At 59.9% G+C, this 14064-nt stretch overlaps 1 protein-coding gene across 31 annotated transcripts in view; it reads right to left on the bottom strand.

Moving 5' to 3' along the window:
• MACF1 (microtubule actin crosslinking factor 1) overlaps positions 1 to 14064 on the bottom strand; it is a 140387-nt gene that overhangs the window by 33316 nt on the left and 93007 nt on the right. For all 31 annotated transcript variants that reach the window (XM_075173302.1, XM_075173318.1, XM_075173308.1 and 28 more), the window contains one exon: positions 102 to 263. In XM_075173302.1, coding sequence (XP_075029403.1) covers positions 102 to 263 — 162 coding nt within the window. The remainder of the gene's footprint in view (positions 1 to 101; positions 264 to 14064) is intronic.

Below are 14064 nucleotides of genomic sequence, written 5' to 3'. Positions count from 1 at the left end.
CATCGACACCGCAGCCCCAGTTCCCTGTCATGACCCCCTTCTTCTACCAGACCCCAACGGGGCCGAGGGAAACCAGTTACAGCCCCTCCCCACACTCCCACCTTCTTGTTGAGGGTGTTCCAGCGGGTGTTGATGTCTTCCATGTCATGCTCCAGCCCTTGGACGTCACAGTTTTTCCCGGCGCTTTGGATGAGTCCTTGACCAACTCCATTGACCTGCTGTAGTTTTAGCTGGAGAGGATCCACTTGCTCCTTCTGGAACAGCTGGGGATGGGAAGGGTGGGAGAGAAGAGGTATTTATAACCCGTGAGCTGCTCTCACAGCCCCTCCATCGTTCAATAGATACAACAGGCTTTCTTCTCTGGAGAAGATGCAGTAGCTACTTGCACTGATTTTATTAGAGTTGTGCAAGTTTGTCTAAACTCCTCCCTCGCCTCGACCCAGTAACACAGATGTCGCAGGCGTTCGCTGGTGTGGAGCGCAGCTCGGCATCTATACACATCCCCCTCTGCTTTGAAATGGGTAAATCCCCTTTTTCCAAGCGCCAGAGTGAGGTGGGGAGAGCAAATCGGGGAAGAAATGAGAGCATCGGCTCTGGTCAGCCATCGGATTGGGCAATAAAGCTCCTGGGGAAAAACCCGAAGCAATTCTCACAGTGATGCTATTGAGAAGAGAGACCTGACGTCACAGGAGTTTTGTTAACCGCGAAATTACAGACCCCGAGAAGCTAGCTGTATTTCGACAGACAAAGGCAATAGGCAATTAATGTGCTAGTCGTTTACTGCACCGCGTATTTGGCATGGTCCTGCCTGGGAATCCTGTGGGGAAAAGCTTTTTAAACCAAAAAAGATTTGATAGGGAAGGGGAAGGAGAGCGAATGAAGCTCCCCATTGTAAAGAGAGGCAGCAGAGAAAATCCTGTTTCCGCGAGGGAGATAAGTGCTCTTTATCAGAGCTGTGGATCTGCTGGAACCACCCGCTGACGCGGCCGCCCGTGCACGGTCCCTCTCCGGTCCCTCTCCGGCACCGCTGGGGCGGCCGCACAGCCCGGTCCCAAGGGACAATCCTGCTGCTTCCCCATAGCGAACAGCACAAGCCCCAAAAAAAGGGAGCGGAGTCCTTCATCGCTTACTCTGGGCCCTTGGACCACCAGCCCTTCCAGAGCACAGGTCACCCCGCACCCAGCGCCGGACAGGATCAGAGCCCTTGGCCCTGTTGCAACATTTGCTCTTTGGAAAGCGGAAGGGATCGCAGCCAGCCGCCTGCTTTCTCAAGCGCGCCTCCTCCTCACGTGCCCGAGGATATACGGACATGGATGGCATTGAAAAATTCCCACTCGGATGCAAGATCTCTCCTAGCAGAGCAGCGGCTCGTGGATAGCACAGCTCTCCGGACCCAGCAATCGCTTTGCCTCCGAAGGACCACAAGGCAGGCAAAAAACCCCAAACACAGAAAAAACCCCAAACACACACACACAAAAGTTCCCAGCCTGAGCAAGAGGGGCTGCCTTGACTTTCTTTGCCCCATTTTCGAAGGAAAAGCCATTGCTTCCCGCCGGAGCTCAGCTACTGGAGGGCAGGGAGGTATCACTGCAGGACACAAAGCGAAGGGTGTGCTGGCAGACATCGTCCAGAGCTGTTTGCTCAGGGAGAATTATGCCACGGTTATAAGAAATAAATGGTGACATGAAATCACCGATTCCCCGGCTGCTTCTCCTGTTACTGTTTATATATGGAGCTGGCTGCGAGAGCAGCCAAACCCACAAAAGGACCAGGCTGATAAGTCTGGCACGCCGGGCTGGGTCCGAGCCCTCCGCACGCTGCAAAAACAAAGTCCAGGGCTTCGAAGCAGCCGGGCAGGGAGGGAGCCCCGCAGAAAGCCCGGCCGTCAGACCACGGGTACCTGCAAGACATGAATCCGTACAGTCCGAGAGCGCGACGCTGCGATCGTTACAAAGATAATCACGCTAATGGCCTGAGGAGCGAGCATGTCAAACACACTTGTTTTTCTTTGCTCATGAAAGGTTCCAGCGATTTAGTTCATTAACCTCACTGTGACTCAGCTTTGAAACAAATATTTAACGTACACCCTTTGCTGGGCGGGGAAAGGCGCAGAGCGAGGTGTCCTGCCCAGGCGAAGCGGCTGGACAGACATCTTGGCGAGCAGAAGGACATCTGCTCCACCACACCTCTTCCTCGCTCCCAGAAATGCTTCCCAAAGCATCCCCTCGCTTTCTGCTTCCCTCACCTCCCGGCCGGCCGCGCTCCTTAACCCCACCGCTGCCGAACGCAGAGCCCGGCCCCGTGGTGGGAAGAACCGGCAGCGCCCAGGCATCGCCCCGCTGCAGACCCGGAGCTGCCAACGGCTTCAACGACGTTTGAGCAAGGGGAAGATTCATGGGGTTAAAAATCAGAGATGCTGCACGTAAAATAAGGGTCCCACCAGCGAGGACCCGCTGACACCAAAGCAGTGAATTTCAGACGTACAACGGCAAGAACCCGACGGCTCTTCTTCCTCGCTAAGGTCCACACCGGGTGCCCCAGCCCGTGCTCACATGGACCCCCCCATGCGAAAGCATCTCTCCAAGCCCTTCCACGTGCATTTCTCAAACAGGTAGCGCAGCCAAAGGATGAGTAATTGCTACCGAATAGGGATTTTCGGCACTGCCTAACTTCTGATGTCTCCTTAGCGATATTTCTCCTAATCCAGATGGCAGTAAATCAGCGCTCGGCTGTGGGAACTCCACCACCGAGGTCTCTCCAGGCGAAAGCCGCTAGCACGGCACGGTAAAGCAAATCCCCAAACGCCAGAGAGAATTTGAGCCCCTTCCTGCGGGCGTTCAGAGCCGCAGCACCTTATTGCTCGCTTTAAAAGCTACAGGAAGCGATGACTGCACAGGACAGGAATTATTTGCACTTAATTTGTTTTACAGGATTCTCTCTTCCGATATATTTTCTGCTTCAAAGACAGGAACCACCCTGCCAGGCTCCAGCGAGAAGGTTTTTCTGAAATCTGTGATTTACGTTTGAGTGACCATAATGTACTTTAATAAGCCAAAAAAGTTTATGACAATAGTTTAGGTCACCAAGTAGTGAAAGTCTTTTTATAAAACCACACAATTCCCCCCCAAAACTTTTTCCCTGTTAAATTTAAGCCAAATTCAGGAGGGAGAAGGCTGTTGCAAAGCCTGAACCCCACAGATCGTGGCTGCGAGTAACCGAGCGGGCTCCCATCTCCCACCCACCCCTCAAGTGCAAAATAAAGCGATTTCCGCGCCTGAAACCCCGTCTGCGAGCGCCTGAGCAACAAATACCTCGTTATCTGGAACGAATCCATCTGGTAGAGCAGGAGGCCCTTCTGCGATGAGAGCGGCGGCGGAGGGTCCCTCCATGCCCGTGGGCACCTCTCCCTCGCCGGGTGCCAGGGAAGGGGCACCCCCACGGCTGGGGGGACGGAGGGTGTCCCCCGGCACGGCCCCGGGGAGGGTTTGTGTGGTGGGTGCTGCGGTGGGGGGTGCACCCGGCAGCTCGTGCAGCTCTGGGGTGGTGGGTCCCTCCAGAGGGGGTGGGAAGGCGGAGGGGGGACCCTCCATGCCTGGCGGCATGGAGGCACCATCCCAAGCTGCCACCTCCGCTGCGGGCACTCTCGCAATGGGGTCATCCTCCAAAGCCGGCGCTTCGGCGGATAGGTGCTCCAAGATGGGCGACACAACCACGTTGGCAAAGTCATCTGTATCCCCCAAGGTTGCTACTGGCCCCCCCACTGCCACCGGCGCAGGGCCACTACCGAGGCCTCTGACACCGGAGACGAGTGGGTCGGCCACTTCTGGTGGCTCAGCGGCAACAAGCACGTCAGCAAACGGTGGGGGGGCATCCAGCAGCTCTTCCACCACCAAGGGCATGGCAGTGGTGGTGGCATCTGGAGGTGGGCGCTCAGTACGTGGTTCCTCAGCATCCATGGTAGGATCCCCAGTGGCTGGTGGTGTCTCCTGAGCCTGGGGCTCTGGGACAGCCAAATCCACCGGTGCTGATGGGTCGGTTGGAACATAAAGCTCCTCAACATCCCATGGGATGGCATCGGGAGCAGGCTGCCTCACAATGGGCGACATGCCGGGAAGCTTTTCTGGGGTGGCCGGGCTGGCAGCACGTGGGACCCCCTCACCCAGCACCACAGTATGGCACCGCGCCGCCGGCCGGTCCTCCCAGCCGTAGGCAAACAGCAAGTCCAGGTCTCCCGGCTGCAGAATGGCTGCCACTGCCTCCCCGTGCGTGACAGCCACTTCCGCAGGGGTCCCCTCGGCACGGGCAGCCTCTTCCAGAGCCAGGCCCTGGCCCAGGGGAACTGTTTCCCATGGGAGGTCCTCAACAGGCACTGGGGATGTTGTCAGAGCCTCAGAGCCCGGCTCTGATGCAGAGCCGGCGTGGAAAGGCAGCAGACAACGACGGTGAGCATCCCCACTTTCTGCTGGATGAGTCTGGCCCTCAGGTCCATCACTCTCTGATCCCAAATCTGTGGCTTCATCCTCAGAAACCAGTTCTGGGACATCCCAGTTGGAGAGCTCTGTCCTTCCAGGCAGAAGGTGATGGGTCTCGGATGGATCCATTCCCTCGACACTGTCCTCATGCTGCGGGGGGGACTGTGGCTCCTCCGCCACCGGGTCGGGAGCTGAGGGCTGGCAGGGGGACGCTTGGCCGGGACAGGTCTCCTCGGGGAGCTGCAATACTTCACCATCGGGGACCAGAAAGTCTTGGTTATCTTCACCCCACCCCATGGGAGCACTGGGATAACCAGCTCCCTCCAAGCCAGAGGCTGGACGTGCACCCATCTCAGGGGATGGCATCCCACCAGCCACCAGCACCGCCACCGCGCAACCGTCCACGAGCTCCAGGTCCACCAGTGGGTTGGGTACATCCTCCTCCACCAGTGCCGGAGAGCACTGCCAGAGGGAGCCCGGCCCCGCCGCAGCCACGGGGCTGGGTGAGGCCCCTCCGTCCGAGTCTGTCGGGGTGACAGCTGAGGTGTCCCTTTCCGAGAAGGGCTCTGTCGCTGGCTCCAGCGTGCTCAGCACCTGTGAGCTGCAGGTGACATCAAAGTCCTCCAGATCCGACACAACGGCAGAGTCCGAAGCGCTGATGTCCAAAGGGGCCCTAAGCTGACACGCTTCGACCGCTGCTCCAGCCAGTTTGGCCGAATCTGGGTCCAGCCCCTCCGAGTCCATCGGGGAGACCTGAACCTCCAGGCAGGTGGGAACGGCCCCATCGCCCTCGTCCTCGTTCAGGCACTGCTCTTCCAGCTCCAGGAACATCTGCACTGAGTCCGTGTCGGACAACTCGGGGCCCGTGGGGGTGGCCGAGCGCTCCGAACCCAGAGCAAAGTCCTCAGCCTCGCACTGCACCGCCGCGTCCTCGGTACAGCACGCGCTGCTGGCGAGGGGGCTGCCGGCACCCCCCGGGGACGCGCAGGACCGGGAGGTCCCCGGGCTGGGGGCAGAGCCGTCCGCCGGAGCAGCAAATTGTTCCCTTTCTTCAGAAATATCTGCCAAGCAACAGCTCTTCTTCTCCTCTGCCACCAGAACAGCCTTTCCTCTCTCTGACAGCATCGCCTCCTCCCACTCCTCCATCATCACCCAGCGCTCGTCCTCCTCAAATCTCAGCTCAGACTCCGTTTTCTCCCTGAGATTGGAGGTGATGAGAATATCCAGTCCCGCATCCAGCAACTCTTCGCTAAGGCACGGGGAGAGGTTGACGTTCTCCACTGTACAGTCCGACTCGGAGGCCTCCAGGGTCTCCTGGTGCCCATCGCTGAGGCTTCCCTTGATGAAATTCTTCCTGGCTCGCGGCCAGGTGGCACTGGGGAGCCGGTGAGCCCTGGCCAGGTCCCCGACGCGACCGCGGCCGTTGCCGGCGTTCAGCAGGGGCTGGCGCTCATCCCGGGGGCTGCCGTAGCCATCCACGCTGAACTGCTTGGCCGTTAGAGCCTCCGCAGCACCAGATGACTTGGAGACGTGCTCCAAGGTGAGAAACTCGGACATGGGCTCGCTGTGGTCAGGCTGGCCCGGGCGCTCGGTGAGCATGGCGCTCGACTCCCGCTTATCCCGCAGGGAAGGGTTGGAGGCACCCGCTTCCGACACCTCGCTCAGCGAAGCCCCCATCCTTTCCGCAAATTCGGTGAAGTTTGGCGGCATGAAGGATTTCCATGACCGCCGGTTGACGTTCTCCTTCCTCTCGGGGTTCGGTCGTCTTCTCGGTGGAGCCGGTGCCGGCTTGGAGATGTCACTGCTGAGCTTCAGCGCGTCGAAGATGACTCGCTCGTCCAACTTCTTCGTTTCTGGCGCCCTGGACTCGAAGACGTTGGCAGCTCCCAGAGTCCCGTTGCTGGATATGGTGCTGCCGTCCCCCTTGCCGAGGGTGCTCTTGGAAAGCTGGTTGAGCTTCGATCCCTGATCGATTTGCTCGTTAATTCTCATTGTGTCGTATATTGATCTCTGGGGCACGTAGCAATCCTCTATATAACCATCCTCCTCCTCGCCCTTCCCCAGGCAAGTGTGGTTCTGCCGTAAACAGTCTGGCCGGCTCAGTGGTTTGCCCATGCTCTCGTCCTTAGGGATGACGAAACCGCCCCGGCAACCTTTCGCCCGCCACCGCAGGAAGCATCACACAGCCAGCAGGTCCCAAACCCCCCGTGGCAGACTCTAATCCCAAAGCAGCGACGCTACGGAGACGGGAGGGTGCGCCGGCAGCACCACGCCGGCTCAGCAGCCCGACCGGCTGTCCCGAGCAGTGAAACAACCCCTCTCATCCCCCCATCCCCCCCTAAAAAAACCCCATCCATCAGCAAAAACCATCCGAATCCGACAGCTTCGATAAAATATTCCCAATCGCCGTTTGCGACAGAAACCGCGGAAGAGTTTCAAGCTCTTAAATTATTCCGTCCGTCCTTCTTTAATAACAAAGGCACTGCTTGTCCCGGCCGCTCACGTATCGCAGCCCGAGCGGCGAGCGGCTCCTCGCATTTTCTGCCCAGCTCTAAGTCCCGTGGAAGTCCAGCTGGTCTGAATTAGCCTCTCCCCCCGACTCTCGTGTTTTCATTTGAACTGAGCTTGTCAGCGGATATTCGTGCAAGTTTAAACACAGGAAGTTCTTCATTCAGGGCAAACTCGGAGGTTTCCTGTCTCAAAAACATGATGGCATTGTTGTTCCCGTCACCCCGCCGCGACGCCCGGGGCCACCGAGAGCCACCGAACCCCCAAAATCCAGCCGGTGCCGCGCGGCAGTCAGGGCATGCGGTGAAGTCCTGCGGCAGCGGCGGTGGAGGAAGGCTGCTGGGTCTTCGCTTTTTTTTTTTTTCTCTTTCTCCCCAGGAAAAAAAAAAAAAAAGGCTATAAAACGCATCCAAAAATGGCAAGGGGACGGAGCGGCACGAAATCCCCCAAGTTGCCGGGAGCCGGCGGGGGGGACGGGGAGCAGCCGCGGCCGGAGGCTGCTGCTGCTGCTGCTGCTTCTTCTTCCTCCTCCTCCTCCTCCTCCCGGCCCCTCTCGCACTAACTTTCCCGGCGGCCGGTGACGGGCTGCGGCGGCTCCGCGCCGCCGGGCGGCCCGGCCATGGCGGGGGGGGCGGCGGGGAGGGCGCGGGGGCCGGTCCCCGCGGCGAGCGGGGGGGACACACACACCGGGGCCGCCCTCCCCTTCCCCTTCCCCACCGCTCTCGCCCCTTTTGTGCGCGGCTCAGCGGCCGGGCCGGGGGCGGGGGGCTCCGCGTCGCCCCCGCGGGCAGCCCCCGGCCGGCGCGGGGGGATGCATGGCGCGCCCGGGCCGCTGCCTTCCTCCTCTTCCTCCTCCGCCGCCGCCGCCGCCGCCCGCTCTCCTTCCCGCCGGCGGAACAAAAGGCCGAGCCGCGCAGGCCGCCGCACGCCCCGGCCCCGCCGCCGCCGCCGCTCGCCGCCAGCACCGGGCTCCCGCCGAGCTGCCAGCCCCGGCGGAGGGCGGGGGGAGGCGGGGGCGGGCGGGGGGCGGCACCGCGGGGCGGGGCGGGGCGGGAGCAGCGAGGCCGCCCCCTCCCCGGGTGCCGCGGCCCCTTCCACCCCCCTCCCCGACCCCCCCCTCCAGCGGGCCCGGGTAGGGGGCACCGGAGCCCGAGCCGGAGCGGCGGGGTGGGGGGGTCTCCGCGACCGGCGGCAGCCCGGGGCTGGCCCCTTCCCCGCCCCGCCGGGGCTGGCCCCTCCTCCGGGGGGAGGCGGCAGCCCCCGACAAAGAGCAGCAACGCCCTGGCTCGGCGGCGGCTCCGGCTCCCCCCGCGCACCGGCCCCGCCGAGCCGCGCTCCCCCGGCCCTTTGTCCGCCCCCGGCCCCGGGTTTTCCCCCCCCGATACGGCGTTTTAAGGCGCTTCCCAGCCGAGCCCCGCGCTGGAAGGGGGCCTGCCCCCCCCCCCCCCGGACCCCCTTCCCCGCACACCCACCCCTGCACAAAGAATCATCGAAAAAAAAAACCCCAAAGTACCATTTTTGCCTTCCCCGAAGCCGCATCGCTCTGCCGGCACAACCATCAGCTCTGCCAAAAACCCACCCGCAAGTTGCCACCGCACGGCTCGCCGGCTCCTTTTCCTATAAACTAATTATTACAGCCCCAGCTCTGGGTCAGCATCGTGCTCCCCCCCACCCCATCACCCTCTTTTTTTCCCTCCCCACCCTTGGGTTTAAGAGCTGGGGAACATTTAAAGCTGTGGGGCTGGCGGAGGGAGGCAGCCCGGGCGCGTGAATCACCGCTGCGAAGTGATGCTGAGGGAAGTCACAGACTTGGGAGAGAAAACAGGAGGGCTTGAAACAGCCTCCACGCATCTCCAGGCAACAACCCGCCCCGCCAGCCACCCAGCCTGCTACTTCGGGGATGAATTATAGCATCGGGATAAAAATACGAGAGGCCGGGCAGGTGCTTAATACATAAAAGCGTTCATCGTGCACCCCGATAGTGCCAATGCCGGGAGACGGTGACCTCGGTCTGCACTTTGCCATGCCATAGCTTCACCAAAAGCCTTCCCGCCTGGCCGTGCCGAGCAATGGCCGTGTTACAGCTGAGAGGGTGAAGCCAAGGGAGAGATGAAGAGCCTGATTTTTCAGACACGTTGCAGGTGCCTGCTGTCTCCGAAAACATTGGGGCTTGGCCAAGGTCACGGCGCGGCTGCAGTGGGAACCCGGCTTCCCCGTCCCCAAGCCCTCGGACCCTTCGTCCCCGATTGCCCCAGCACCAACCGCACACGGAGCAGCTCCAGCCCCGTGTCCCCCAAGGGACTTTTTCCCTTTGGAGGGACGGGAACGGATGTTTTGTGGAAGGGGAGGGTTCAGGGCTGTGGACGTTAAACGGCCCGAAGTGCTCGGTGGGGCTGGTTGCGCACCAGGAAATCTTTGAAACTCCTTTTCTTATTTCCATGATTAAATATGACCAAGGAAAAGAGCAGGAGGTGGGGAGGGAGCGTGGACCTGGGAGGGGTGTACGAGCAGCCCCCCCGCAGCCCCGCACTGCGTGAGGGGGAGCCCAGGCAGCCCCCGGGAGCCCCTTTGCCCCTCCATGGCTGTCCCCTCCACATCCCCCCGAGCCCCCCTGGACAGACAGACGGATGGTCCGGGCTGGCCCCACAGCCTCCTCCAGCCCTGGCTGCCAACACTGCAAGAGCGTCCCAAAGCCCAGATTTTTATACTTGGCGGGGGACAGGCCAGCTCTTGGTCCGTGTTATTAATCCAGCGCAGCTGAAACAACAGGGGCAGGGCGGCCGCGCCGTGCCAGCGCTCCGGCAAAGCCGCCCCCGGCTCCCCCGCTACCACCTTGGCCGGGAGCTGGCGGAGCAGGAGCAGGACCGTTACCGCTCCGGGGCCCCTCCACAAGGAATCCCAGGCATCCGGGCTGGGGCGCGGAGGCTTTTTGTTCCACTGCGAAGAAGGAACGATCTCGACGTGGAGCTGCCGTTTCACAGCCAGAAATTCTTTTCCCATTTCCTCACCGAGTCACGTGCCAGAAGCAAGCCAAGTCTTCCTCCAACACAGCCCCCCGTCTCTAAAACCATTAGGGAAATATTCAGCAAGTACTAAAGCCAATTGAAAACCTGCTGTGCCTGGCCTGAGGATTCCAGCCAGGGCTCTTGCAGGTTCCCCAAGTCATGGCTTTAAGCCACCAAGTGCCACCCCAGTGATGGGGACAGAAGCCGAAGGGTGCTGGGAACTGCAACTTCAGGGCTTTGCTCGAGCTTTGTGTTGGTGCAAGGGAAGGATGGGGCAGGACGCGAAGGTCCTGTCTGAATTTTTGTCCTTTTGAGTGTCTCTAAGCGGCTCTGGCACGCGGAGCTCTGCCAGCAGCAAGCACCAGGACTGAAATAAACGGCTGATAGAGCTTTGGAGCTGCAGCCCCGAGCTCAGGAGAGCGCGTCTGCTCACTTCACAGCTTGCTGGACCTGCGGCGTGGCGGTGGTGGGCAGAACAGAGCACCAGGACCCTTCATCTGGCTTTTGTTCAGTCACCAAACCTCCTCTTGCCTGCCCCGTTACCAGCACGTTTTGGCCAAACCCGAGCTGGGGTTCACGGCTGCGGATGGGTGCTGGGATGCCCGTGCTCCGGCAGCCAGCCACCCGTGAGGAGAGGACCAAACAGCTCTACCGAGGGCTGTCACCCAGCCCAGACCCACTGGTGCCCCAGAGCCACCCCAGGCCATCCGACAGCCACGTCCTGCAGATAAAGACCCTCACGGAGGTTTTCCTAGACTTGCTCCAAGTAGGAGCATCCCCATTTGTCTCCCAGACCCGTAGGTTTCAAGCTTTCCTCATATGGCCACCGGCCCCGGAGCACGGGGACGCGTGCCTTCCCCGTCACGGGGTGATGTCACCCTGTTTACGACTGCATTACATCCTGCCCGCCGTTGCCGCCACTGTTTACATGGGAAAGCAGTATTTGGAAACCAATATATTTTTAGCTTTCTTTTAATGCATCTCAGCAGCTGGAAACGAGGGACCTGTGTTATGTGACAAGCAAGAGAGCCCAGAGACAGCTCACGATCTCTGATCGACACATCACTAACGAGCCCTGGGTACAACCAAGGACCTTCTTCATCGTTAAAGCTCCTTTAATCTTCACCTTGGTGCCCTCCTGCCCTGGGCAGTGCAGCACCCACTCGCCCAGCCTGGCTGAGGGTGGATGCGGGAGAGCTCCTGCCTTTGCACCATGAGCTTTGTCCCTACAGGTTTTGCTGACTGCGTCCCCCATGTCCAACTCCGTGCGGGTCACCATGTCCCCACGTCGGACTCCGTAAGGGTCACCAAGCTGGTGGTGGCAGGAGGGACCACGGGGCTGGGACATGGCACCACGTCCAAGCAAGGCAGAGGGGATGAACCCCGAGAGCCTCCAGCCCCACGGAAGGACCTGGGGTGGGTTTCAGCCTCCCCCAGACACCACGATAAAAGCACAACGCCAAATCACGCACACCCAAAATCTGCCTTAGAAACCGCTTTTTAGGTTTCGCTGGGATTTTTATCGTAGGATTCATGTTTTTTAAAGCCTTTGCTGCATTTGTCAGAAGGTCTGAGGGATTTCTTTATCTCCCTTTCAGCACCGTTGTTCTCCTAAACTCGCTCCTTTTGCCAAATCTTTGCGATTGCCGTTTCGGCACCGCGTGGGCAAGCCCCGAGCTCCCGGCTGTTCCAGGCAACAGCACCCGGGCTAATCCCATCCCACCGTGCCGGGCTGGGTGCTCCCTTATCCCCTTGGCTTACAGCTGACTTCAAACCGATTTCATGTCAGGCCTCTGCCACCACGCAATCCCTCTCTTCAAAGGCTATTTGCAACCTGTAGCCCGATAATTTGGAGAGTGGGAGGAAACTCGGGTTGGCTCCATGGGGGTCCGCACCTCCACTGGAAAAGTTTTAGAAAGAGATTAAAAACTAAACTGCCGGAGAAATGATCCGCAGTTTGGATGTACAGATGCAGCAAGCACTGCTTTTTTTCATTTATTTTATTTTTCCAAGGGTGTAGGAGCTGCACCATAGCACTTTCCCTGCAAGGCAGCTAATATAGATGTTGGTATAAATAATTCTCTCAAATGAAGCCTGGAGCCCACGTGTTACAGCAGCGCTCAGGCACAGACCCACACCGTGGCATTCGGTGCTCGATCGCTGCGGAGCCTGGGGCTCCCCTGGGACCCCGTCTGTGTACACAGAGCACCCTGAAACAGCCCGGGAGGAACCCGGGCTGGGACTGAGAGCGAAGGGTAGAGCCACGTGCCCGGCGGTGGGTCCTTGAGGCCAGGGGCTTGTCTGGGCACGGGAGGTGCAATCTGCAGAAATGCCCATTTTTGTCCTCAGCTGCCCAGATTTTCCTGCAAATTCCTCTCCGTGGCTGCCAGGCTTTGCTCTGGTGCTGCACGAGGGTGGATGAAGCACCCTGGGCTCTCTGGCCATCCCACTCCATGCTGCCAGTGACCCAGCACCCACGGGCAGGGTGCTGCCACCCCACTGCCCAGCCCAGGGAAAGGGAAAACTGCAGAAGCTGCTCCTCACCCACTGTCAGAGTAATTGGGGACAGCAGGGATGGGGTGATTAATAAACTGCTCTGGAGGCTCTTTAGGAAGTGAGGTAAGTGTGTTATCATCCAGAGAATCCTCTGGATGGGAGACATTTTAAACCACTCCTTCGGCAGAAGAATTGGCAATTGTTCTCGAAACACTGCGGTGACTAATCCAAGCCCGAGCCCTTCCCCAGAGAAGCCCCCGTCTGCTCCAGAGCCAGCGGCCGCAGTCACTCCCTTCCCCGGCGGCGAACGGTGACTCGCTTGGATGCTGTGGATGATGGGAAAGTCCTGTGCTTGCTCCACCATGTGCTTCCCCACGGATCTCTCCTCCACGGCCGCATCCCGCCGGGACCGGGCTCCTCTCCCTCCTCTGCTCAGCCCTTGCAGACTTCCCATCTCCTCCTCCCTCGGATCCTCAGCTCTCCCGCTCTTATGCAAAGCTGGTATTTTTAGTATCTCCTGGAAACACTGCGAAGTGTCATCACCACCAGCTAACGAGCGCTCCTGCGAGAGGACATTCCTACGGCCATCTCCCCCAGCTGAGACCTGGCAGGGTCACCAAAGCATCTGCAAGTGGGTGGCTTTGGAGCAGTGACCCAAGCCGGCTCCTGAAAGGGACCTTTTGATCACAGCCTAATTGTTTTACGGTCAAGGGGGAGAAAAAAAAAAAAAAAGCGCCTCGATTTGGTTGGTCTCAGCAACTCTCGGCTTAATTTGCTCTTGTTCTCGGCTTGCTCGGGATCAGGAAAGCGCCTGTGCCTCTCTGCCCGCCCGCTGACAAGTCAAGGTCAAAACCCATCCGCGCTCGCTGATGAACAAGCACACGGGCAACGCTCCCTTCGGGGAGGCTGAGCTCTGAGGTCGCGTTTGCTCTTTCCTTCTTCGTGATAAAATTTATTTCCAAGGAACGAGGAGGCTGCAGGGGCCACTCGCGCTCAAGTGCCTCTTGTTCAAACACGTTTGTTTCCACCGCCCCCAGGTTGGGGGGTTAGAAGGGCACCAAGCACCAGCAAGGCTTTGCAGCTCTGCTCGGGCCACTCGCCCCAGCCAGGGTCGGTGACAGCCCCGTCACCCGGCACAGCCCGTGCTTATCACCCCCCATTTATCATCCTCTTCTCCAACGAGGGGAGATGGTGCCTTTAAGGCAGCTTAACAGCTGTCAGAGAGGAGGCATTTTTGCGTGTGTTGCTGATGCTCAAAATACTAGCCAGAGATACTTTAAGTAGGTCTGGAAAGCGTTCAACGAGAAGACACCGTCGTGCAGCCTGTCCCCGCTCCCAGCCCAGTCCCACCCAGCTGCTCCCAACTGGACGACTGTCGGGAGCCGCACGCATTCCTCCGGGGGCATAGAAGGGTTAAAAATACCCTCGGCCGGGCTGGGGCACAGCAAGTGGCAGTGTCCCCTCCCTGCCCCATCCCATCCCAGAAACCCACCTCCCCTCTCCCACCCACCCCTGAAGCCCCCGCCAGCGACGCACCCCAAGCTCTGGGGTCTTTGGCTATATGACTGGGTGCGGAGTTACCA

This window comes from Calonectris borealis, chromosome 25 (assembly GCF_964195595.1).
Source record: "Calonectris borealis chromosome 25, bCalBor7.hap1.2, whole genome shotgun sequence".
In the NCBI taxonomy this organism is placed as follows: domain Eukaryota; kingdom Metazoa; phylum Chordata; class Aves; order Procellariiformes; family Procellariidae; genus Calonectris; species Calonectris borealis.
The sequence above is the reverse complement of the archived record's forward strand: the minus strand, read 5'-3'. Positions and strand labels throughout refer to the sequence as shown.